The 26,100-nt window shown below is 42.7% G+C and overlaps 1 protein-coding gene across 4 annotated transcripts in view; it reads left to right on the forward strand.

Annotated features, from left to right (window-relative positions):
- MGAT1 (alpha-1,3-mannosyl-glycoprotein 2-beta-N-acetylglucosaminyltransferase) overlaps positions 1-17,071 on the forward strand; it is a 33,713-nt gene extending 16,642 nt beyond the window's left edge. For 3 of the 4 annotated variants that reach the window (XM_049874520.1, XM_049874519.1, XM_049874518.1), the window contains one exon: positions 780-17,071. In XM_049874520.1, coding sequence (XP_049730477.1) covers positions 908-2,251 — 1,344 coding nt within the window. In that variant the 5' untranslated portion in view covers positions 780-907 and the 3' untranslated portion in view covers positions 2,252-17,071. The remainder of the gene's footprint in view (positions 1-779) is intronic. The other variant, XR_007516201.1, reaches the window with a different exon arrangement.
- Positions 17,072-26,100: the final 9,029 nt, after the last annotated feature.

Genomic DNA, 26,100 nt, shown 5'->3' on the forward strand with positions numbered 1-26,100 from the left:
CTTCTAATGGGTTTTTGTTTGTAGATATGGAGGCTAATGATTTTGCATGTTAATCTTTGTATCCTGATACCTTGGTCAGTTCTTTGTATGGGTTGGTTTTACAATTGATTCTCTAGAATTTTCGAGGCATATTCTCACAGCATCAGCAAATAGAGGTAGTTTTGCTTCCTTTCCACTTCTGCCTGTAATTATTTTGTCTAGTCTAATTGCATTGGCTAATACTTCCAGTAGAATGTTAAATAGTAGTGGAGACAATAGGCATCTTGGCTTTGTTCCTGACATTAGTGGGAATGCCTTCAGTGCATCCTTATTAAGTAAAATGCTGGCTTTAGCACTGAGGTGTGGTATTTAATTTTTTAAACCTGTAGTCTTAGGGCAGTTTGATTTGAGGAATGGGAGACAGATGTTCTCACTCCATTGTCCCCCCCATCCCCCCGCCCCCTGAAATCTTTCAGATAGGGAAGGGAGAGCGGGAGTTCCTACTTCCTCCATCAACACCACTCTCTACCTCCCTCTCAAACATATATTGCTTTTCTGAGGCACATTAACTCACTTTGGAGTGGTGGAGCATGTTGTCCCCATCTCATGTCTGTTCTCGCATGCAGATTGATCCCCTGGATGAGGGGAAGGGCAGCTCTTTTCTAGGAGAGCTGGAGCCGGCCTCCTAGTCTCCCTCCTCCCTCATTGTTTATCAGTTCCTGCCCTACACATTCTTCTGCCCCCTGGGGGTATGGAATCAGATGGCTTTGTGGTGATGGTTCTCTCTGTCCTCTCCTTAGGTGCATGGCTGCATCCTGATCCTGAAGCCCAGAGGAAGCTTCCCTAGAAAGGTGGGCAAGTGAGCCAGGCGTACAGAGGGCAGCTCAGAGCCCTACCCTTGTCCCTGCCCTCCCCCGTGGGGGCCAGGATGCTGAAGAAGCAGTCTGCAGGGATTGTGCTGTGGGGCGCTATTCTCTTTGTGGCCTGGAACGCCCTGCTTCTCCTTTTCTTCTGGACACGTCCAGCACCTGGCAGGCCCCCTGCAGACAGTGCTCTTGATGATGACCCCGCCAGCCTCACCCGTGAGGTGATCCGCCTGGCCCAGGATGCTGAGGTGGAGTTGGAACGTCAGCGGGGGCTGTTGCAGCAGATCAGGGAGCACCATGCTCAGTGGAGGCAGCGGTTGCGAGTGCCCACTGTGGCCCCTCCCGCTCCACCACATGTGCCTGTGACCCCGCCACCAGCGGTGATCCCCATCCTGGTCATCGCCTGTGACCGCAGTACTGTCCGGCGCTGCCTGGACAAGCTGCTGCATTATCGCCCCTCGGCTGAGCATTTCCCCATCATAGTCAGCCAGGACTGTGGGCATGAGGAGACAGCCCAGGTCATAGCCTCCTATGGCAGCACCATCACACACATCCGGCAACCTGACCTGAGCAGCATTGCCGTGCCTCCTGACCACCGCAAATTCCAGGGCTACTATAAGATCGCGAGGCACTACCGCTGGGCGTTGGGCCAGATCTTCCACAGGTTCAAGTTCTCAGCAGCTGTAGTGGTCGAGGATGACCTGGAGGTGGCGCCAGATTTCTTTGAGTACTTCCAGGCCACCTACCCCCTCCTGAGGGCTGACCCCTCTCTCTGGTGTGTGTCTGCCTGGAATGACAATGGCAAGGAACAGATGGTAGACTCAAGCAAGCCCGAGCTGCTCTACCGCACAGACTTTTTCCCTGGCCTGGGCTGGCTGCTCTTGGCCGAGCTCTGGGCTGAGTTGGAGCCCAAGTGGCCCAAGGCCTTCTGGGATGACTGGATGCGCAGGCCAGAGCAGCGACAGGGGCGGGCTTGTGTGCGGCCCGAAATCTCGAGAACGATGACCTTTGGCCGCAAAGGTGTCAGCCATGGGCAGTTCTTTGACCAGCACCTCAAGTTCATCAAGCTGAACCAGCACTTTGTGCACTTCACCCAACTGGACCTGTCCTACCTGCAGCAGGAGACCTACGACCGCAATTTCCTTGCACGTGTCTACGGTGCTCCCCAACTACAGGTGGAAAACGTGAGGACCAATGAGAGGAAGGAGCTAGGGGAGGTGCGAGTGCAGTACACGGGCAGGGACAGCTTCAAGGCCTTTGCCAAGGCCCTGGGTGTCATGGATGACCTCAAGTCAGGTGTCCCCAGGGCCGGCTACCGGGGCATTGTCAGCTTCCTGTTCCGGGGCCGCCGTGTCCACCTGGCACCTCCGCAGACATGGGACGGCTATGATCCTAGCTGGAATTAGTCCGCCTGTCTGTCCCTCCTGGGCTCTTCCCTTGCCATATCATAGGTGGAGACAGGATCGCCATCCCCGGGCCATGGCATCCTGTGTGTATGTCTCCTTCTTGGGACTTTTTATTTTCTTTTTAGTGTGGTATTCGAGTGTGAGATGATAGGGCGAGGGTTGTTCTCTCATTCTCAAGAGGGGTCAGATCAGGGGACTCTTTCTGGGATATGTTGGGAGGTATTAGGCAAGAAACCACTGTGTGGTAGAGGGAGACTTGGGCTTGCGAGGGCCAGAAACGCCCACGTCCAGAGTTTTCTCCTAGGGCATCTGCAGAGAGGTTGGCAACTTTAGCTCTCTTGATCAAGCCTCCTCTGCTGTGATCTGGCTCTTCTATGAGCCCTCCCCCTGTACCTTCCCCATCTTCCCCCACTGTGGGGGAGCTGGGTTATGTGAGAAAGGGGCGTATTTGTGGCCAAAATGAGACTAACCAAAGGGGTTTCACCGTCGCGGGTTGGGGTGGAGTTGGTAGCTGTGAGGGTTTACCACCACCTCCTCTTGTTTCTTATCTTCCTCTTGGGTGCTTTTCCCATCTTTTCTTATCCCTGTGACCTCTTTTCATTTCTTTCCTGGCAGCCCAGCAATTGGTGATTTCTGAGATGAAAAGCTGAAGGGAAAAAGAAAGATTTCTCTTTAGCGCCTTACCAGCTGTGGGGGGTAAAGGTGGTGGAAGGAAGACCTCAGCTGTGGCTGGGTCAACTCCCTCCCTCATCTTTGCTCAGAGACAAACTCTAGTCTCCTACTCTCCCCCTCTCCCCTAAACACTGATGCCTTCGCTATTACTTTAGGAGGGTTTGATGCTGGTTTGTTGAAAGAATTAGCTCTTCACGTACCTTCTTCCCCTGCGATTTGGTGCACAAGCTCCTCCCTGAGGGCTGTGGCTTCTGATGCCTTCTTTTCCTCAGTGCGAGGTAGAATAGTTGAGACCAGGACCACTCCGGCCCTGTGCCAGCCCCCGCCGCAACCCCTCTCTCCCATGTATTCACATATCCTGACAGGTTAGGATGCAGATGGTAGGTTGGAGAGGAATTTGTGAGCTTTTGTTTCTTGCCTGACCTCAATTTCGTGGAAGGAAGCTGAAGCTACAGAATTATTTTCAAAAATAAAGGCTCAATTGTCTGAAAAACATTTGTGTGTGTGTACATGTCTTGGAAAAGAGGAGGTGTAAAAGGTGAAGGGTAGGGGAGGAAAGGAAGGGAAAATGAGGTCAGTAAGCTCAAGGAAAGGGCTGGAAAGGTGAGAGGAAGTAGACAAGTTGAAGGAAGGAAAGCAGAATGAATGGAAGAGGAGAGTGAGAAGGGAGAAAACTATGGGTCAGCTGGGGAGGGATCTGGGTGTGAAAGAAAGGCCATGCTTGAAGGTGGAAAGCACCTGAATAGCTAGTTTTCCCTAAAGGTGGGCTTATGGGATCCTCAGCAGGATAGTCAGTGAGCCCACTTCCTGGGAGCTGAGCAGGTCTGGCCTGTGAGAACTCAGAATTTAAACCTGGTCAGTCCTCATGGGGCATGTATCCTTGCAGGGCACCCTCTGCTGGCTCAGGCAGTGTTTATTGGAACCCATGAGCTCCCTTGAAGATAACCCTGGTGAAATGCCTTTTATTAACGTCATCGAGAACACACATACGTAGCAAGCAAACGTTTTCTGAAACTACCCCTGTTATGTGCAGTGCATTCTGATAGTTTCCACTCTCCAATTTATTTTTTTAAAAATGCTGCTTGAATTCATTAGTGGGTTTGAAAAACCTTGGGCTACGTGACATTGTTTACAGAAAACTCCACAGCGTCAGGAAGAGGGTGGTTGGGGAAGCCTCGCTTTTGCCGAGGCTCAAGAATGCAGGTTATGATAGGGGAACGCCTTTCAGACATTTTTGTGGAGTTACTTTTGCCCTCGCTTGTTGCTTGTGGAAACCTTGGTGGTGTAGTAGTTAAGAGCTCAGCTGCTAACCAAAAGGTCAGCAGTTCAAATCCACCACGTGTTCTTTGAAAACCCTATGGGGCAGTTCTACTCCGTCCTGTAGGGTCACTGTGAGTCAGAATTGATGGCAACAGTTTTGGGTTTTTTTTTTTTTTTTTTTTGGTTTTGTTGCTGGAAGTTGGATTATTTACTCTTATTTTTTGGGGTGGGGAGATGATCGTTATCCTTGATTTGCAGATAAGGGAACAGGCCCAGAGAGGAGCCTGAGGCATAATGCCTGACAGTTGAGGCAGGAGCACGGGGCTTGCCAGATTCCATGCTTTTAACTGTTCATTTAACAATTTCTTACCAAGTGCCCCACGTTCTGAGTGTTCTACATTTAATACCAACTCATTTAATGCTCAGAGTAATCCTGGGAGGTAAGTGCCATTATTGTTTCTGTTTTACAAGTGAGGAAACAAGGGTTTATTTGCCCAAAGTCACAGAACTGCTTGGGTGGAGCCGGGATTTGATTCCAGGCTCTTTGATTCTTCAATCAAATCACAATGTTAATCACAATGTGATGTTGTTACTATTCCAGTCTAGCCTTTACTCCCCTTCTCCAAGGTCCCCCACTCCCAGCCTCACTTAGGCTTCTGGGCTCCCCTTCCTCAGTCCCCAGGGTGTTGGATGGTGCTGCACAGTGAGGCCAAGCGCGGTGGAGGGACGCTGCTGCGGGACTGGTGGTTTGGACCTGGAGCAGCCTCCCAGGAGAGTTTGTACAGGAGGAGGCCTGTGGGGCTTGGGCACCTGCTGGGGACCAGGAGGACAGTCTTAGAAGATAGAGGCCTAGTTGCTCAGATTTCTCCTGAAGCAAGAAGCACTTTCAAGGGTTTCTTGGTGTCTTGTTTCTCTTCTGATGTGTGTTCCCAGAGACGCCACATTCAGCACGTCGAGGCAGCCTCAGGTGTGGTTCCTGTGTATGTGGCTGCAGCCTCTAAGGAACCAGGAAGCTCCTATGTATAAGAAAGCAAGCAGAAATAAAATATCAAGCTTGAAAGCATTAAAGACTGCAGAATTCTGCCAACCTTGAGTTTGAAGATTTAAAGATAATTCCAAAGAGATCAACCAGGTCATCACCACTTCTGTGTAAGTTGGGCCCTAACTGAATGGCTGTCCACTGGCACAGCCCTGCCAGGCTGTAATTCCATCTGTTACTGTGGTGCTTGGGGGTCTCAGAGGCCCCACAAGGAACCCAGTACTCTTGTGGGTGCAGCAGTGGCTTTGGGGCCAGCCCACTACTCTGCCTCACTGCTTCTGCTGCTGCAGTTTCTGCTTTTGCCTCTAGAGATGATAGATGCTCCTGTCCTTTCCATTTTCCTGCTTGCTTATGTCTGAGGAATTTAGGACAGCTATTTATGCCTTTGAGTTGGATTCCACTTGGCAATGGGTTTGGTTTTTTTTGTTATTTCTGCCTTCCCTCAGGGAGTCTCTTGGCCTTTGCCCTCCTGTCTTATCTAGGTCACTGGTGGGATCTCATTTGTGGAGTGAGTCACTCCCAGTAATGTGTTGGGTGGAAGCCTTCAGAACTCTGCCAGTTTGCCTGAGGCAAAGGTGGGCCGGCCCTAAGGGAAGGCTGGGAAGGTGGCATGTCGTGTGGCCTTTGAGTGTTAGATACAACACTCCTTTTAAAATAAAAGGTATCCTTTACTCCTTTTTTTCCCCCTCATTACAAAAACAATGCATGTTCATTTTAGAAAATTAGAATACAGAAATTGTAATCATAAAAACATTCATATTTCCATCCCCCAGTCTCTGTTGATAACTTGGTGTATATCCTTTCAGGCTTTAGATACATGTGTGTGTGTTGTTTCGTGCCGTGGAGTTGGTTTCAACTCATAGTGACCTTGTGTACAACAGTGTTGGCAGGTGTAAACCCCAGGTTTTGCTTGTCTTAGCCAATAAACGAGACCAAGGTGAGAGAGTGGAAAGGCGCCTTTATTTCATTGCACAAGGAAAGGAAACAGTCGGGGCTGCTGGCGCCAAGATTGCTCAGTGAGGGTGAGGGAGGTGGTTACTTTTAAGGGGTTTACAAGAAGGAAGTTCATACAAGTTACATCAGCAACATTCTTTATCATACTACGCAGACACAATGGGGCTTACATATAACTTCATGTGTCATGTGTTCAGAAAATGGCAGTTAAACTCCACCCAGAGGTGGAAAAGTTACTATCTGTGCAGTCTAAAAGATTACCCTGAATATCAACATCATACCTAAACTGGTTTCTGCCAGTTTCCTCTAGTTTTGGGTAGAAGTTAAAGAGAAGGGAACCAGGATTCTAATGTAAAACTATGGGGTATGCCAAGAAAGCTGTTTGAGGCAGTGGAATTTTCTGCAGGCTGGGGACCTCTGTCTTAACAGAAGGAAACACTGCTGGATCCAGCAGTGTTCTCACAATCGTATGCTTGTTGCAGCCGCTGTATCAATCCATCTCGTTGAGGGTCTTCCTCTTTTTTGCTGATCCTTTACTAAACATGATGTCCATCTCTAGGGACAGATTCCTCCTTATAACATGTCCAAAGTACATGAGGGAAGTCTTGCCATCCTTGCTTCTAAGGAGCATTATGGCTGTACTTCTTCCAAGACAGATTTGTTCATTTTTCTGGCAGTCTATGGTATACTCAGTGTTCTTCGCCAACACCATAATTCAGAGGTGTCAATTCTTCCATCTTCCTTATTCATTGTCCAGCTTTCACATGCATATGAGGCAATTGAAAATATCATGGCTTTAGTCAGGCGTACCTTGGTCCTCAAAGTGACATCTTTGCTGTTTAAAACTTTAAAGAGGTCTTTTGCACCAGATCTGCCTGATGCAAAACATCGTTTTTGATTTCTTGACTGCTGCTTCTATGGGCATTGGTTGTGGGTCTGAGTAAAATCAAATCCTTGACAACTTCAGTATTTTCTCCATTTATCATGATGTTGCTTACCGGTCCAGCTGTGAGGATTGTTTTCTTTATGTTGAGGTGCAATCCATACTGAAGTCTGTAGTCTTTGATCTTCATCAGTAAGTGCTTCAAGGTTGTGTCCTTTGCATATTGCAGGTTGTTAATTAGTCTTCATCCAATCCTGATGCTGCATTGTTCATATAGTCCAGCTTCCGGGATTATTTACTCAGCACACAGATTGAATAAGTATGATGAAAGGATACAACCCTGACTCACACTTTTCCTGATTTTAAACCATACAGTATACCCTTCTTCTATTCAAATGATTGCCTCTTTGTCCATATACAGGTTCCTCATGGGCACAATTAAGTGTTCTGAAATTCCCATTCTTTGCAATGTTGTCCATAATTTGTTGTGATTACACAGTTGAATGCCTTTGCATAGTCAATAAAATCTGGTAAACATCTTTCTGATATTCTCTGCTTTCAGCCAGGTTCCATCTGACACCAGTAATGATATCCCCCGTTCCACGTCCTCTTCTGAATCTGGCTTGAATTTCTGGAAGTTTGCTATTGATGTACTGCTGCAACCACTTTTGAATGATCTTCAGTAAAATTTTACTTGCATGTAAAATTAATGATATTCTTCGTTAATTTCCACCTTCGGTTGGATCGCCTTTCTTTGGAATGGGCAAAAATATGGATCTTTTCCAGTCGGTCGACCAAGAAGCTGTCTTCTAAATTTCTTGGCATAGGCAAGTGAGCACTTCCAGTGCTGTCTGTTTGTCGAAACATCTCAGTTATTCTGTCAGTTCCTGAAGCCTTGTTTTTTGCCATTCCCTTCAGTGCAGCTTGGACTTCTTCCTTCAATACCATTAGTTCTTGATCATATGCTATTTCCTGAAATGATCGAATGTCAATCAATTCTTTTTGGTACAGTGACTCTGTGTATTCCTTTCATCTTCTTTTGATGCTTTCTGTGTTATGCAATACTTCAGTATCACAACTCAAGGCTTGATTTTTCCTTTAGTTCTTTCAGCTTGAGAAATGCTCGGTGTGTTCTTTGCTTTTGGTTTTCTAACTCCAGGTCTTTGCAGATGTCGTTATAATACTTTACTTTGTCTTCTTGATCTGTACTTTGAAATCTTTTGTTCAGCTCTTTTACTTCATCATGTCTTCTGTTCACATTAACCACTCTATGTCCAAGAACAAGTTTCAGAGTCTTTTCTGACATCCATTTCGGTCTTTTCTTTCTTTTTAATGACGTTTGCTTCCTTTATATATGATGTCCTTGATGTCATCCTACAACTTGTCTGGTCATCAGTCATTAGTGTTCAGTATGTCAAATCTATTCTTGAGATGGTCTCCAGATTCAGGTGGGATACACTCAAGGCCATATTTTAGCTCTCGTGAACTTGCTCTAATTTTCTTTAGTTTCAACTAGAACTTACATACGAGCAATTGATGGTCCGTTCCACAGTAGGCTCCTGGCCTTGTTCTGACTGATGATATTGAGCTTCTCTATCGTTTCTTTTGACAGATGTAGTCAATATGATTCCATCTGGCGAGGTTCATAGATATGGCCGCCATTTATGTTGTTGAAAAAAGGTATTTCCATTGAATAAGTTGTTTGTCTTGCAAAATTCTATCATGTGATCTCTGGCATCATTTCTATCACCAAGGCCACATTTTCCAACTGCTGATCCTTCTTCTTTGTTTACAACTTTCACATTCCAATCACCAGCAATTATCAATGCATCTTGATTGCATGTTTGATCAATTTCTGACTGCAGAAGTTGGTAAAAACCTGTAATTTCTTCATCTTTGGCCTTAGTGGCTGGTGAGTAAATTTGAATAATAGTTGTATTAACTGGTCTTTCTTGTTGGTGGATACATATTATCCTATCACTGGCAGTGTTGTACTTGAGGATAGACCTTGAAATGTTCTCTATGAAGATGAATGCGACACCACTCCTCTTCAATTTGCCATTCCTAGCTTAGTAGACCATATGATTGTCTGATGCATACTGGCTAAACCAGATCATTTCAGCTTACTAATGCCTAGGATATCAATCTTTATGTGTTCTGTTTCATTTTTGATGACTTCCAATTTTTCTAGATTGATACTTTGTACATTCCACATTCCGATTATTAATGGATGTTTGCAGCTGTTTCTACTCATTTTGTGTCATGCCATATCAGCAAATCAAGGTCCTAGAAGCTTTACTCCATTGACATGATTAAGACCAACTCTAATTTGAGGAGGCAGCTCTTCCCCAGTCATCTTTTGAGTGCCTTCCAACCTGAGGGGCTCATCTTCCAGCACTATATCAGACAATGTTCTGCTGCTATTCATAAGGTTTTCACTACTTTTTCAGAAGTAGACTGCCAAGTCTTTCTTCCTAGTCTGGCTTAGTGTGGAGGCTCCATTGAAACCTTTCCACCATGGGTGACCCTGCATCTAGCATCTCAGGAATATGCAATCCACCACAGTACGATATATATCTTAGTTTGGGTTCTCTAGAATAGCAAAACCAATGAAGCCCGTACAGATATATAGAGAGAAATTTACTTCAAGGAAATGGCTCACATAATTCTGAGGAAATAGCTCACACAACTGTAGGTGCTGGCAAGTCTGAAATCCATGAGGTAGACAACAGGCTGAAGACCTCTGCTAGCTCATATGGTTGCAGGGGCTGACCAACCTAAAATCCGCAGGTCAGGTGGCAGCTAGAGACCTCTGCTGGCTCACAGGGTCGTGGGGGTTGGCACATCCAAAATCTGCAGGTCAGGAGGCAGACCAGAGACTTCTGCAGGTTTATGTCCCAAGAACCAGGGGTCAGGTGATGAGGAGAGTGCAGAATCAAAAAAAAGAGCTAACTTTTCCAGAACATCTATTTATATACTGGAGGCAGGCCACATCCCCAAGGGAACTCTCCTTCCAACTGATTGGCTACTAACATCAAATCACAAAATGGAAGGTGATTACATAGTGTTTACCAAACAACTGCGAATCAGCCTAGCTAAGTTGACACATAACATTAACTATCACAATATATATGACATTTATCAATAATACTCAAAGCTATACATTTACTTAACTTTACGTAAGTTAGACGTTTGTGTACACCATATATTTTGTTTTATAACCTGCTTGGTGGCACAATGTTTAAGAGCTGGGCTGCAAATTGAAAAGTTGGAAGTTTGAATCCACCAGCTGCTCCTTGGAAACCCTATGGAGCAGTTTTACTCTGTCCTATAGGGTCGCTGTGAGTTGGAACTGACTTGATGGCAATGAGTTCTTTTCAGTTAGTGGGAAATTGTCTCATGTCAGCAGCCCTGGTGGCACAGTGGTTAAAGCGATTGGCTGCTAACTGAAAGCTCAGCAGTATGAACCCATCAGCCCGTCTGTGGTAGAAAGATGTGGCAGTCTGCTTCTGTAAAGATTTATAACCTTGGAAACCCTATGGGGCAGTTCTACTCTGTTCTATAGAGTTGGTAGGAGTTGGAATCGACTTGATGACAGTGAGTTTTGGTTTTTGTCTCATGTCAAATACTCACCTTCAACATAATTTTAATCATTTACCCTCTGTCTTAAATGTCTTTAACAAGCATGCTGGGTTTCAGGCTTCCTGATGGGATCTCTGTAGACATCAGTGGTTTGATACCAGAAGAGCACTTGAACCTTGATCCAACTCCACGTTAATCTGTTCTCCCACCCATCCACCATCTAGCCAGGGCAAGTCACAGGAAGCTTATACTTAGAGCACAGGTCAGGTTACGGGCTGGCACCATGTCTGCTGCCCTGGAGTGTGGAGACCAGGCCTGAGGTGGCCGAGGTCGTATGGTATGCAGGACTTGGGCAGGACCTGGCTATGAGCCACTGCCTGCATAACAGACTCTGGGCCAATTACTTGTCCTGCCAGACCCTCTCCTTGTGAAGTGAGGGCAATAGTACTTTCCTTCGGAGATAGCTGTGTGAGAGCAATGTGAACACTTCAAATCCTGTAGAAATCTCTTTGCACTGCTTTCCTTTCCTGGGTTTCACTTTGGATCCCACCACACCTGTACTCCCCTCCTCCTATCATGCTGGAGGGAACTAAACGTGTTGTCATCGGTATTGCATAGAACAAGACTCAGCAGTACTGAGGCTGTTACACTAACCCCTACTCACTATCTCCCTTAGCTTACTTAAAACCTGGCTCTTTATACTAGAATGATAAGACAGTGTATCAGAATCAGATGCATCTGCACAATAGCAGAAAACCCAAAGTATAGTGCCTTACAAGAATGAAAGGTAGGTGGTATGGTGGCTCTGGACTGGCATAATGGATCCCGGGATCATCAGGGACCCAAGTGCCTGCTGATTTCCTGTTTCACATCTTTAGCATGAGGCTTCTATCCTGGTGTCCCTTCATGGCTGCAGAAGCTCCAGCCATCATGTTCATGTTTGAGACAGGAAGAAAGAATGGGCAAAAAAGGTAGACACCAGCTGTCTGTCCTTTCCTAAAAACCCACAGACTGCCTGGTTACAACTCACTGGCCAGAACTTGATCACACAGACAAACCTATCTGCAAGACAGGCTGGATAAAGTAATTTTTTAGCTGAATCAAATTAGAGTCTTCTTACTAAGGAAGAAGGATGGTTGTGTGAGTAACCACAGGAATTTCTGCCACACAGTAGACCTGGAAAACCGGACCTGTGACAGTGGCAAGGAGGATTTGGAGAGAGCAGGATGATGGGGAGGTTTTGGGGAGCACATTAGGGATACTGACTTGGAGAGGGGCAGAATTAAGCCCCGTGGGCCCCTAGACCCAGGGGGTTGTGTGAAACATGTGTTCAGGGGGATAGGTTTTTTCCGGGGTCATGCATGACAACCCTAGAAATCCATAAAGACCACAAACAGCCCTAGAAATGCTGATTGACAAGGACAGAGTAATTTTTTCTGTCTTAAATATCTTCAGAATATATATCCCATATGTTCCCTGGCCCCCTGACCTGCAGGTAGGTCCCATTTGTTATGATGAGTAAACATATAAAATTTCCAGGAAAAATTCCAGTCATGGGACTGGCACCCTTTGATTAATCACTATGCAGCATTATTATTCTTACTACTCTTTCTGAGGAAAGGAGAAGGGATTTACATTCTTGTGGCCATTGCCTCAAGCCAGGTACCCAAGGATCTGTGTGTCCCTTTCTAGGAGATGCACTGTACACCTACATTAAAAGCAGGAGATCTTTATCTGATAGCGCATCAGTTTGGGCAGTTGTAGCAGAGAGACCCAACATGCTTGTGGCTTCAACAAGATGGTTTATTTCTCACTCAAAAATCCAGGTAGGTGGTTCAGGCTGGCACTGCAGGTCCATGCCCACAAGGGACTCAGTCTTCTATTTTGTTGCTCTGCCATCTTCCAACACATGGATCCCAGGTCATGGTCCAAGATGCTGCTCTAGCTACAGGCACCAGGAAGAAGGAAAGGAGAAGGGGAGGGCAAACTCCTTTCTTTGAGGAGTGAAATTAAGAATTTGTGTCTATCACCTTCCCTCATCTTCCACTGTCGCAGGGGAAGCTGAGAAATGTAGTCTCAGCTTGACAGCCAAACTTCTCTTACTGCATATGAAGGGACAAGTGGATATTGAGGCCAGTCTTCTCTGGATATGGGTGATACGGCATATTCTGTCAAAAACCTCTCCTTGGAAATAATGTTTGCTTACTTTTCATAATTTCTATTTAGAAAAATGGAAAAACCCCTCGGGATCCCAAATGAGGCAGGTGAGTGATGATGGGGCTTCACCAAGAGCCCTCAGTTTCCTCCCCGAGGGAAGCAGTAAGAGAGCACGCCACTGTGGGGACAGCTGCCTAGGCCCTACGTGAAGCCACACAGAGGAGGTGACGCTGTATGACTTCTAAGGCTAGGATATAAAAGGTGATACCGTTCCTGCCTCATTTGTGAAACACTCATGCTTGGACCCTTCGGCTGCCACGGCTTCCATGTAAGAAATCCGACTACCCCAAGACCACCTTGCTGGAGACAGAATGTATAACAGCTGACAGCTAACGTCATCTGCCAGCTTTTGATACCCAGTCCCGTGGAGCCGTAGATGTCTACAGCCCTTGCCAACATCTGCTTGGGACTGTATGAAAGACCCAAACAACAGCTGCCCAGCAGGGCCCTTTGTAAATCTCTAACCCACAAATTGTGGTTTTTAAGCTGCTGAAGTTTAGGGTAATTTGTTAAGCAACCATAGTAACTGGCACACATGGATACTATGTTTTGTCACTGAAATGTTATAAGATTTTATATCACCAGAAGGGAATATTTGAACAAAAATATTTTGAGGATAAGAATTTTTAAACACTTATTCGTCAATACCCAGGGATGACGATATTATTATCTAGGAGACTGGTTCTATTATTTAGGTAGAAATGGCCCTTGAATTAAAGGATGTGAATATGTTTTTTTCTCCCAAAACTTTTTTCAATTTTATATTGAAAGTATCCCCTAAGTTTTTACTATGAAAAATTTCAAGCCCATAGAGGCATTGCAAGACTAGTACCATGAAGACCTGTTTTCCTTCCACTGAGATGATTCGAAAATTCATCTTTTAGCCTATGATAGACTGTATAATTTTTGGTACCATTTGACAGAAAGTTGCAGAATGAATATCTTAATTTTTAAATAACCTTTTTTTTCTAACATGTGTGCAATGTGTTGATAATGGGAAATGTAGGCAAAAAGGAAAAAATTCATCCACAGCTCCACTGCCCAGGTAAAACGGTGTTTGATTCTTGGCTTGCTGAGCAAGTTTCCCATCTGCTTTTGGTCTTCATTAGGCAGGGGTGCCCTCTACTGACGGCTAAGTGAATTGTCAGGTACTGGGATTTTCATTTACATAGTCTCTTGTGGATTTTCAATGGGTCTCGTGGATTTTGGTTGAATTGCTCCCTTACTTATGGTTGAATCAAGAAAGGTGAGTTTCTGAAACTTCAGAACAGAGACCCGTGTTCTCATACCTGGGGATTTTGACAAAGTCTTCGGTGAACACTCACCTGAAACAAGTCTGGGTTACCTTTCCTTGCTGTATTATTACTCTTTTGAATTGGGGTCCACACCAATAGACACTAGCTCCATTCCCTGGCAGTTCTCCACCCCAGTTGGATGGCACACACATATGGCTCCAACACATCTATTCCACAACTGAACTAACGTCCCCTAATTTTCCTAGATTTGTTTGTTTCCTTTGGTTCTTCTTTCTGGTCCCTTTTCTCTAATCACATCTTGGCTTGTTTACTCTTCCTGCCTTCTAGGGTCTTTGGTGTTAATTCATTTCACTAATGTTCTTTTTTCAATCTACCAACTTATACCTCATTGCAAATTAGCATATTCAAGTATCCACATTTACATAATAAAGCCTCTACTATTTATAAAAAGAATACAATTTCTTTCTCTTACAAAATTAGGGATAATGAGAAAGACCCCAGTCCTATCTCTAGGAAGTTATGTTTTCTGAGGACACAGGGAAGAAAGTCACAATCTCCCAGCAAGCAGTATTCTGACTGCTCCTTTAGGAGTTCCAAGTAGCGATCCCATTGAGCTTATGTCGAATTAGCTTGGTCTCTGACTCCATTCTGTAAAACAGGAGTGGAAATGATTTTGCACTTAAGATAAATGAATAAAGAAATTGTAGTTTTAAAAATGTAAGTTTTACTGTCATACTCCTTCTGTTAGGAAAAAGAAAGAAGAAATAGCCTGACTTTGTGGTGAGCTGGAGTGAAGGAAGGAGTAAGATGCTCGAAGATTTCAAGAAGTGGAAGCATCGATCTAGAGTGGGCTGAAGTCCAACAAAGAGATAGGACTGGGGTTGCTCTCAGTTTTTGGCCATCTGCCTTGACTCATTGCCTCATTTTGCCTTCTTAGACAGCTCCTTCTCAAGGTGCTCCAGCACCACATGCTATGGAATGCTAAAACAGTCTCCAAGCCTCTTCTCATTCAGCATATCCAGAAAACCATGACATGACATCTAGAGGAGACACGTCTCTTAAGTGCTCCCACTTAAGTTACCTTATCCCTGGTCTCGCCTCCCCCACCCCCACTAGCAGGTGGGGAGCCTTTTAAAATACCTGACTTCTGCCACAGCCCCACAATGTCAGGTCCAGTTGCTCTGCCCCAGTCCATGCGGAATTCTTTGGGCTCCCAACATGTGGAAATAAATGAGTTCCATCTAGGCAAGCTTCAGATCCCTGTTCTTGTTTTATAAAACACACCTCTCCCATTCTACTCTGAAGTTTGGCAGAGTGGTATAGAGAAGGAGTTCTTTATAATATGATTCCTACCAATGAATTGGAGCCCTGGTGGCTGCTAACCAAAAGGTAGGCACTTCAAATTCACCAGCTGCTCCTTGGAAACAGTTCCACTCTGTCCGATAGTGTTGCTATGAGTCGCAACTGACTCTATGACAATGGGGTAACAATGAGTGAGTGGTCATGTCTAATTTGGGATTGTACCAATTCAACGATTATGGTTTTCACTGAGCATCTCCAGGGTGTCTAGCCCTGCACTGAATGCTGAGGATTCATCAGTGAGGCCCTGTCACTACTGTCATGGAGCTCACAGTTGGTAGAGCTGGGGTGATGGGTTAAAAAGTACAAATGAAAACTCTAGAAGTTAAAATATAATTGTAGAAATAAAAAATGAAATGGATACATAAACCAGACAAAAACCAAACAAAACCTGTTGCCATCGAGTCAATTCTGACTAACAGCAACTCTATAGAACAGAAGAGAACTGCCCCACAGGGTTTCCAAGGTACACGTATTTTCTATCTTGGGGTAGAGAAGGACTTCCCTCCTTACATGTACTAATTATAAAATGAAAGATCGTTAAATTTGACCTCATTAAAGTTAACTTTGTTTAAATATACTGTTAAGAAAGTGAAGATTGAAGTCACAAACTGGGAAACAATCATTGTAATATATATAATTGACAAAGAACTAAAACAAAGGATAAAGACTTCCTATAGACCAATAAGAAAAACTCAAACAGCTGAACGCAAAAAGGGCAAAACACAACAAACATTTAAGGAAATAGGAAAAAGTTTTTAGCCTGTAAATATATGAACTGACCCACTGACTCCATATTAATCAGGGAAATGAAAATGAAGACAATTTTTTTACAGGCATTTAATTTGTAAACATTAAGAGATTTGAAATAACCAAACATTATAGAAAAGTAGATCCATTGTTGAGATTCAGAGGAGTGTGAATTGGTGCAACTACTTGGAAAACCATTTGACATTATCTTGGATGGTTGAACATTTACGTACTTCAACTCCTAAGAATGAACAGCAGGAGACATGTACAAGGATATGCTTGTTCAATACTGTTCATTGTAGCAAAAAAGAAAAAAACTGGAAACAATATAAATGCCCATTGGCAGAAGCGTATAATATCAATTATGGTATAGTCACACCATGGAATGTTACAGACCAATGAAAAGGAGTGAAGCACAATTACAGATAGCAACCTTGATGAATTTTGGTAACAATGATGAGTGAAAAAAACAAGTTCAAGAAAAATATATACATATAAGGACTATTTTTAGTACAAGCAAAATAAAGCAATGTTGGTTAGGCACAATGGTCTATCCATCTCCCTATCTATTTGTGATGCAAAGGAATTAAAAGCACAAATGAAGAATAGTATTTACCCCTGTTGAGGGGGGCATAGGGACCGGACGCGGGATGTAATAAAAACCAAAACCAAACCCAGTGCCGTCAAGTCGATTACGACTCATAGCGAGCCTATAGAACAGAGTAGAACTGCCCCATAGCGTTTCCAAGGAGCACCTGGCAGATTTGAACTGCCGAACCTTTGGTTAGCAGCCACAGCACTTAGCCACTATGCCACCAGGGTTTCCAAGAGGGATGTAATAGATAGATATAAACGATTAGAAATGTTTTAGTTCTTGTGTTAGTTGCGGGGGGGGGGGGGGCGGTGGTTAGAGTGTTCATAATATTATAAAGAGATAAACGAATCCACACATAAATAAAACAAAAGACTCTGTTTGCTTTGGGGGGAAATCCTTGTCTCTTTCAGCTTCTGTTCCTCTTGGCATTCCTTGGGGCTCTCCCCGTGGCATCTCTCTTTCCCCATTCCTGCTTGTTTGCTCTATGCCTAATCTGCTTTTCTTTTTTTTTTTAATATCTCTAAGGAGATTGGTTTAAGATACACCCAACACTGATATGGTCCTATTTCCAACTGGAATTATGTAAGATTTACAACACATATTTTGTTTCAATCCATGACAAGTGTCATCTCATTGCAATTAATTAGCATATCTCTGATTAGTGATAACGCTTATAGTCTTTTTTATTATGGTATATATATATCCACATTAAAACATTTGCCATTTCAACATTTTTTACATGTACAATTCAGTGACATTATGTTCATCATGTTGCATAACCATCACCACTATTCATTTCCAAATTTTTTCATCACCCTTAACAGGCACTCAGTGCCCCCTAAGCAATGACTCCCTCTTTCTCTCCTCCCCTCCCTCCTGGTTACCACTAACAAACTTTCGTCTCTATACATTTGCCTGTTCTAGATATTTCATATAAGTGGGATCATACGATATTTGTTCTTTTGTGACTTATTTAACTTAGCATAATATTTTTAAGATTAATCGATGTTGCAGATGTATCAGGACTTCATTTCCCTTTATGGCAGAGTAATACTCCATTGTATATATGTACCACATTTTGTTTATTCATTCATCTGTTGATGGACATTTAGGTTGTTTCCATCTTTTGGCTGTTGTGAATAGAGCTGCAAGGAACATTGGTATACAGTAAATATCACTTCACCCCACTAAAGCAACAGGTGTTACCAAAGATGTGAAGAAATTGGAACCCTCATCCATTGCTGATGGGGCTGTAAAATGGTACAACCACTATGGAAAAAAGTTTGGAAATTCCTCAAAAAGTTAAAGATAGAATTACCATGCAATCTAGGAACACCACTCTTAGGTATATGTCCCAAAGAATTGAAAGCAGGAACACAAACAGATACATGTACACCAATGTTAATAACCTTTTCACATGCTTATTGACCATATGTGTATCCTCTTTTGTAAAGTGTATGTTCGTCTTTTGCCCATTAAAAATAAATTGTATATTAGACCTCACTTCAGTGACACTAGATTTAGAGGACAATGGGCTATTATCTTTAGAAGGCTGGAAGAAATAACTATGATTCTTAAATTTTGGGGGACACAATTCAATCCATAACATTCCACTCTTTGCTTCACAAAATTCATGTCCTTTGTACATGCAAAAACGCATTCACCCTATCACATCATCCCGAAAATCTTATCCCATTCCAGCATCAACTCTAAGTCCAAAATCTCACCTTTTGCATCCTAGACCAGGGGAAGACTGATGGCAAGGACCTTCCCCCAGAGCCGACAGAGAGAGAAAGGCTTCCCCTGAAGCTGGCACCCTGAATTTGGACTTCTAGCCTCCTAAACTGTAAGAGAATAAATTTCTCTTTGTTAAAGCCATCCACTTGTGGTATTTTGTTATAACAGTAGTAAATAACTGAGACACATAGCATGAGTTGGAAATAATTTTCAGTGTTTCAGCCACTGAGATTGTGGGGTTGTTTGTTAGGTTGCTTATTATTGTACCATAACCTAGTTTTATCATGACTAGTAACATGGAAAACCATGATGGTAACTGCAATATATTCAGACCAAATAACAAAGAAATTACTGTGTATCAAAATTTGTGGAATGCAGCCAAAGCAGTAGAAATACTTATAGACTTAAAAGTATTAAAATTAATGATTTGAGTATTTTTAAACCCAAAAGCTCAATAAAGAAAAGCAATACTAGATAAAAGAAAATGGAAGAAAGAAAATGTTTGAAATGTTGTTGTTAGATGCAATTGAATCAGTTCTGACTCATGGCAACACTTTGTACCACAGAATGAAACACTGCCCAGTCCTACACCATCCTCACAATTGTTATGACTGAGCCCCTTATTGCAGCCACTGTGTCAATCCGTTTTGTTGAATGTCTTCCGTTTTTTCGCTGACCCTCTATTTTACCAAGCGTGATACCCTTCTCAAGTGAATGATCACTCTTGATAACAGCTCCAAAGTATGTGAGATATAGTCTCGCCATCCTTACTTTTAAGGAGCATTCTGGTTGTACTTCTTCCAAGACAGATTTGTTCGTTCTTTTGGCAGTCCATAGTATGTTCAATATTCTTTACCAACACCACAATTCAAAGGTGTCAATTATTCCTCGGTCTTCCTTATTCATTGTCCATCTTTCGCATGCATATGTGATTGAAAACACCATGGCTTGAGTCATGCACACCTTAGTCTTCAAGGTGACATCTTTGCTTTTCAACACTTTAAAGAGGTCCTTAGCCACAGATTTGCCCAGTGCAATGCGTCATTTGATTTCTCAACTGCTGCTTCCTTGGGTGTTGATTGTGGATCCAAATAAAGTGAAATCCTTGACAATTTCAATGTTTTCTTCATTTATCATGTTGTTGCTTATTGGTCCAGTTGTGAGGATTTTTGTTTTCTTTATGTTGAGGTGTAATCCATACTGAAGGCTGTGGTCTTTGGTTTTCATCAGTAAGTGCTTCAGATCCTTTTCACTTTCAGCAAGAAAGGTTGTGTCATCTGCATAATACAGGTTTTTAACGAGTATTTCTCCAATCCAGCTTCTTGGATTATTTGCTCAGCATACAGATTGAATAGGTATGGTAAAAGGATACAACCCTGACACACATCTTTACCAACTTTAAACCACACAGTGTCCCTTTGTCCTGTCCCAACAACTGCCTCTTGATCTATGTATAGGTTCCTCATGAGAACAATTAAGTGTTCTGGAATTCCCATTCTTCATAATGTTATCCATAATTTGTTACAATCCACACACAGTTGAATGCCTTAGCATAGTTAATAAAACACAGGTAAACATCTTTCTGGTATTCTCTGCTTTCAGCCAGGATCCTTCTGACATCAGCAATGATACTCCTGGTTCCATGTCCTCTTCTGAACCTGGCTAAACAAAATCAACTTTATCCCTGCAATTACAGCAGTTGCGGACCCAGCCTCATAATAATTTCTACACACAGAACAGGTCCACCCGACATATGGCTGAGACTGAGCCTAGTAACTTGCCCCTTGTTTGTTACTACTGTAAGAAATCTAGAAATTTTAAAGGGGCATGTTTAAAACTAAAAAATAAACTGGGCAACCTAACAGCAGATGTAGCCCAGAAGCAGACAGAATGAAGGGGCTCCAGGGACAAATCAGTGGTTTTTAGTATGGTAACACTGAACTCTCAGGGAAAAACTACTAATCAAATAAGACTCATGTAAATTTTTAGTTGACATAGGTATTACCTTATCTGCAACAAACCCCACAAATTTACAATAACCCTTTCGTGGAGTAATAAAACCTCAAGAGTCATGGGGGTTACTGATCGAGAACACATTTTAACCCATTCCCAGCCTGTTTCTGTCTCCTTATGTCCTATAGAGGACATGCACCCATTTTTGATTAGCTTAGATATTCCAGCAAATTTACTAGGAAGAGATCTGTTATTCAATGGAACTGCCAAATAAAATTTTCAGAAACAGGAGAAATGCTATTAGATTTACCTGAAACCAATCAACAGATAGACCCTGCAATAGAAAATACTTTAAGTGAAGAATGCTATTGCTATGTACAAGCACTTAGCTTACCACCACAAGCAGGTCATTCTATTGTATCCAATTCTATGGAATGTCTTTCTTCTATATCTGAAAGATTATGGGCCACTATTTTACTAATGTTGGTTGGGTCCTGTCAGCTGAACCAAACTGACACTCCTAAACCCTTACCTAAAATTTCTCAGTATGCTTTAAAATGAGAAGCTAAGGATTTGTTCCTATAATTCAAGGCTTTTTGGCTAAAGGCCTAATAATCCCTTGTACTGGGCTTTGCAACACTCCAGTTTTCCCTGTTAAGAAACCCAACAATCGGGGCTGGAGATTTATACAAGTCTTGCATGCTATTAATCCTATAATAATTCTAAGATTCCTTATAGTTCCTAACCCTCACCTGCTGCTCTCTAATGTCCCCCCTGAAGTGACTCACTTTTACAGTGGTTGATCTTTGCAGTGCATTTTTTAGCATTCCAATCCATCCAGATAGTCAATATTTGTTTGCCTTCACTTGAGGGGACCAGCAATTTACCTGTACTGTCAAGCCCCGAGGTTTTACCAAGTCCCTCACCTATTTTTCTCAGATTTTACATGCAGATATACAGACCCTAAAGTTCACTTGGGTTACAGTATGTGGATAATTTACTGGCCTGCTCTAACTCTCAACAGGCATGTCTTTTTTTTTTTTTTTTTTTAATTGTTATTGTGCTTTAAGTGAAAGTTTACAAATCAGGTCAGTCTCTCATACAAAAATTTACATACACTTTGCCATACACTCCTAATTGCTCTCGCTCCAATGAGACAGCACAGTTCTTCCCCCCACTCTCTCTCCTCCTGTCCATTCAGGTAGCTTCTGGCACCCTCTGCCCTCTCATCCCCCCTCCAGACAGGAGATGTCAACATAGTCTCATGTGTCCACTTGACCCAAGAAGCTCGTTCTTCACAAGTATCATTTTCCATCCCCTATTCCAGTCCAATCCCTGTCTGAAGACTTGGCTTTGGAAATGGTTCCTGTCTTGGGCTAACAGAAGGTCTGGGGACCATGGCCTCCAGGGTCCCTCCAGTCTCAGTCTGACCATTAAGTCTGGTCTTTTTATGAGAATTTGGGGTCTGCATCCCACTGCTCTCCTGCTCCCTCAGGGTTTCTCTTTCGAGTTCCCTGTCAGGGCAGTTATTTGTTGTGGTCGGGCACCATCTATTTCTTCTGGTCTCAGGCTGTTGTAGTCTCTGGTTTATGTGGTCCTTTCTGTCTCTTGGGCTCATAATTACTTTGGGTCTTTGGTGTTCTTCATTCTTCCTTGTACCAGGTGGGTTGAGACCAATTGATGCATCTTAGATGGCCACTTGCTGGCATTTAAGACCTCAGATGCCACTCTCCAAAGTGGGATGCAGAACGTTTTCTTAATAGATTTTATTATTCCAACTGACTTAGATGTCCCCTGAAACCATGATTCAACAAGCATGTCTTTCCGATAGCATCCTGTTGTTACAACATCTGGCCCGAGGAGGTCACAAAGCCTCCAGAGAAAAGTTATAGTTAGCCCAACCATTTATTAAGTACTCGCAGTATATTATTTCAGCAAAAGGGGACACTATAGACCACAAAAGAAAAGAGACCGTCTTAGTTTGTCCTGTCACTACTGCCAAGAAACAGTTAAGAGGGACCTCTAGGACTTTGCAGCTATTGAAGAACTTGAGTACCTAATTTTTCTTTGATGGGTCAACCTCTTTACCATTATGTAAGAGTTAAAGAGCCTGACCCATTCCAGCTATTCGAGGATGGTCAAAAGGCCATCACTCAATTAAAAGAAGCATTAATTAATACTCCTGCTCTAGGATTTCCTAATTATAATTTAGACTTTTCACTTTTTGTCCACAAGATTTCTAGGAATGCTCCAGGAGTCTTTGCTCAAGAACACAGAGGACAACTGAGACCCATTGGTTATTATAGCATCCATTGCAAGGGGGCTTCCCCCCTTGCCTTAGAGCAGTCACTGCAACTGCTAGACTAGTTGAGACCACAGCAGATATTGTTTTAGGAAGTTTTATTGATGTTTATGTCCTTCATGAGGTGTCAGCCATTTTAAATTCAACACTTACTCAACACCTGTTGGCTAGCAGGCTGGCTTCTTATGAGGTTCTCCCTTTGGCCGCTTCTAATATTCAGTTACATACTATAACCTCTTTGAATCCAGTTATAATGTTACCTTTACCTAATAATGATGAGCACCTACCCCTTGGTTGCTTAAATGTTACTGAACAGCTTTTGTGTCCTAGACCAGATTTACAAGAAACCTTGTTATTGAATCCTGATTTAGTTCTATTTGTTGATGGGTCATATTTAAAGCCTGAACCTACTAGCTGTCATTACCAGGTAGGAATACTTCAACTGAGATCCTTTAAAGGATCACCCTTCCTGAAGTCACTTCAACTCAGCACCCAAGAAGGCTTGCAAACTGGCTTCTGAACTGTTCGTAAATTTCTTTTACAGACTCCAGGTATGTTTTTGGAGTTACTCATGATTTTGGCATGTTATGGAAACAAAGGAGGCTCCTAACTCTTTCTGGGACCCAAATTAAAAATGGGCCCTTAGTAGCAGACATCCCAGGAGCCCTTTTGCTCCCTTCTGAGACTGCTGTAATTAAAATCCAGGCCCACCAACCCAGAGGAGCTCCATGAACACTGGAAATTAAAAAGAAAACAACTTAGCTGACAGAGCAGCTAAACAAGCCGTATCCCAATCATTCTTTAAAGACTCTGCCCTCATTCATGACTGTGATAATTCCACTCATGATCATGATGAAAAGGAGGGCATAGACAATAATAATAAAACAGTTAGTATGCCTGTAAATATCATATCTGTAAAATGTCTCCCACCAAAATTTGACCCGAAAGAAATTTCAGAATTACTTTTTAAACACCAACAGTTAGACCCCGCAGAGGAGATTAGAGAATGGGAATGGTCAGCTGTCATCAAGATCCAGCCACTGGATTGTGGATCTAGCCTAATAAAAAATGCATCTTGCCAGAATGCTTACATGTTCCTATGATTAGAAATTACTGGCATGATAATATAGGAATAACAACAGATGAACTAATCAGGACTTTAGAAGCCTATTAGTGGGAAGATTTTTTGTCTCTGTAGAGTTTTAAAAACCACATCCCTCCCTCCTTATTTCAATCCTATCAATGCTCCTCACAAGCTTTTAACATTTATGCATGGTCCTTTACATTGGGGGACTGTTCCAGATGATGACCAATCTTTTAACATGCTTATAGAGAATCCTTCTAGGCATGGAAGAATTGCCTTAAGTGATTTATTTGAACATCAAAAATAAGGTCCACATGATGATGTTGAAAAATGGAAGAAACATGGTTGCTCCCAACACCCCATCTCTGGAATGTGGATGGGATCAAATGAGAGCTTAGTTCTACCTAAATCCCTGCAAGCCCCTGTACTGGAGGCATTGCACAAGAATACCCATTTGGGAAGAGATAACGTGACATAGATTTTAAAGAATTACTGGTGGGGGCATTTTTATGAAGCTGCTGAACAAATGGCTTCCCAAGGTTTGATTTGCTCTCAATTTAATTCAGGTAAACCTTATAAAGCTCTGTCTGGGGGATTTCCTTTGCTGTCAGGACCAAGGCTTGAATGCAGATTGATTTTATCCAACTTCCCCCCTCAAGTGGTTACAAGTTTGTATTAGTACTGATTTGTAGATTTTCTCACTGGGTGGAAGCTTTCTCCAGTTGTTGAACTACTGCTGTGTTTGTTGATAAAAAAACTTCTTGAGAACATTATCCCCACGTGGGGAGACCCAAGAGTCCTTTGTAGTGACCGAGGCATCCATTTTATCGGACAAATAATTAAGGAAATTTGTAAAATCTTCCCCATTTTTCAAAGACCTTATTTTCCATATCACCCCCAATCCTCTGGTCCAGCTGAAAGAACTAATTGTATAATAACTCAACTAGCCAAACTTTCCAGTCTTTACAATTGACTTGGATTAAGGTGCTGCCTCTGGTCCTTTTAAATTTAAGACCTACTCCATTTGTACCTCACAAATTGACTTCTCATGAAATTATCACCGGACAGCCAATGGCCCTTCTCTACTGGATGACATGCCCTGGTTCATATTTAGTTCAATCTGGTTTGTTACAATATTGCAAATATCTGATCCAATATTCTAAAGAATACATGAGTTAAGGAAACTTTTGATAATCAAAAGCAAGAAATATCTAAATTACCTAATGTACAACCTGGAGATCATGTTTCCTGGAAAAGACACCAATTAAAAGATTCTCTCAAACCTCAGTGGAAAAGACCTCATTTGGTCCTTCTCACTAATCCTTGTGCCACTAGATTATAGGGAGTTAAGGCTTGGATTCATGTATCCCAACTGAAGAAAGCCCTGATTCTTGAATGGACTGTTGAGCCTCCTCATGAAGGGTTGAAATTAAAATTCAAACATCACCAGGAATAGAAGCAGATGATGGCTGGATAGACTGTTTTCCCAAGATCTTCAGACCCGACCTGAAATTGCTTATGCAGCCTGCAGTAAAAGTTGGACGGGTTGACTTTTCTTTTAAAACCTTGATATTATTAGCCGTTATGCATGATTGTGGAATTATATCCTGGTAGTTTTTGGTGATTATATTATGCCAATTGGTATCTATGAAATAAGTTGTATAAATGAGAGCTTTAACTAGTTTTTTATTAGCCACTGGGATCAAAGTTTTAGTTGTGGGTATTTTGATGGTTTTAATGATCTTACTTGTAGTGCTGCCTTCTGACCATTATAGTCATTTTTACTTAATTTGAAAGTATAACTTGCCATTGAAATAGCCTTTTGCATTATAAAGTTGAACTTTTAGGATAAAAAAATTTAGCTGTAGAGGCACTATGAATTTGTTTTCTGATTATCCTAATTCTTTTGATTGTCTTTGGGCTCCAACCGTGGGGTATTATTCCTTGTTTTAATATTTTGTTCTTCCCCTGTGTATCAGTTTCACTGGGCCATGATTCCCGGTATTGTGTGATTTTCTTATGTGTTGTAAATCCTGCCTCTATGAAGTTAATGAGAGAGGATGGGTGGCAGTTTTGTTAGTGAGGCAGGACTCAATCTAGAAGATTGGATTGTGTCTTGAGGCAATCTCTTAAGGTATAAAAGAGAAGTGAGCAGAGAGACAGGGGGACCTCATACCACCAAGAAAACAGTGCTGGGAGCAGAGCA

This window comes from Elephas maximus, chromosome 2 (assembly GCF_024166365.1).
Source record: "Elephas maximus indicus isolate mEleMax1 chromosome 2, mEleMax1 primary haplotype, whole genome shotgun sequence".
Taxonomy (NCBI): domain Eukaryota; kingdom Metazoa; phylum Chordata; class Mammalia; order Proboscidea; family Elephantidae; genus Elephas; species Elephas maximus.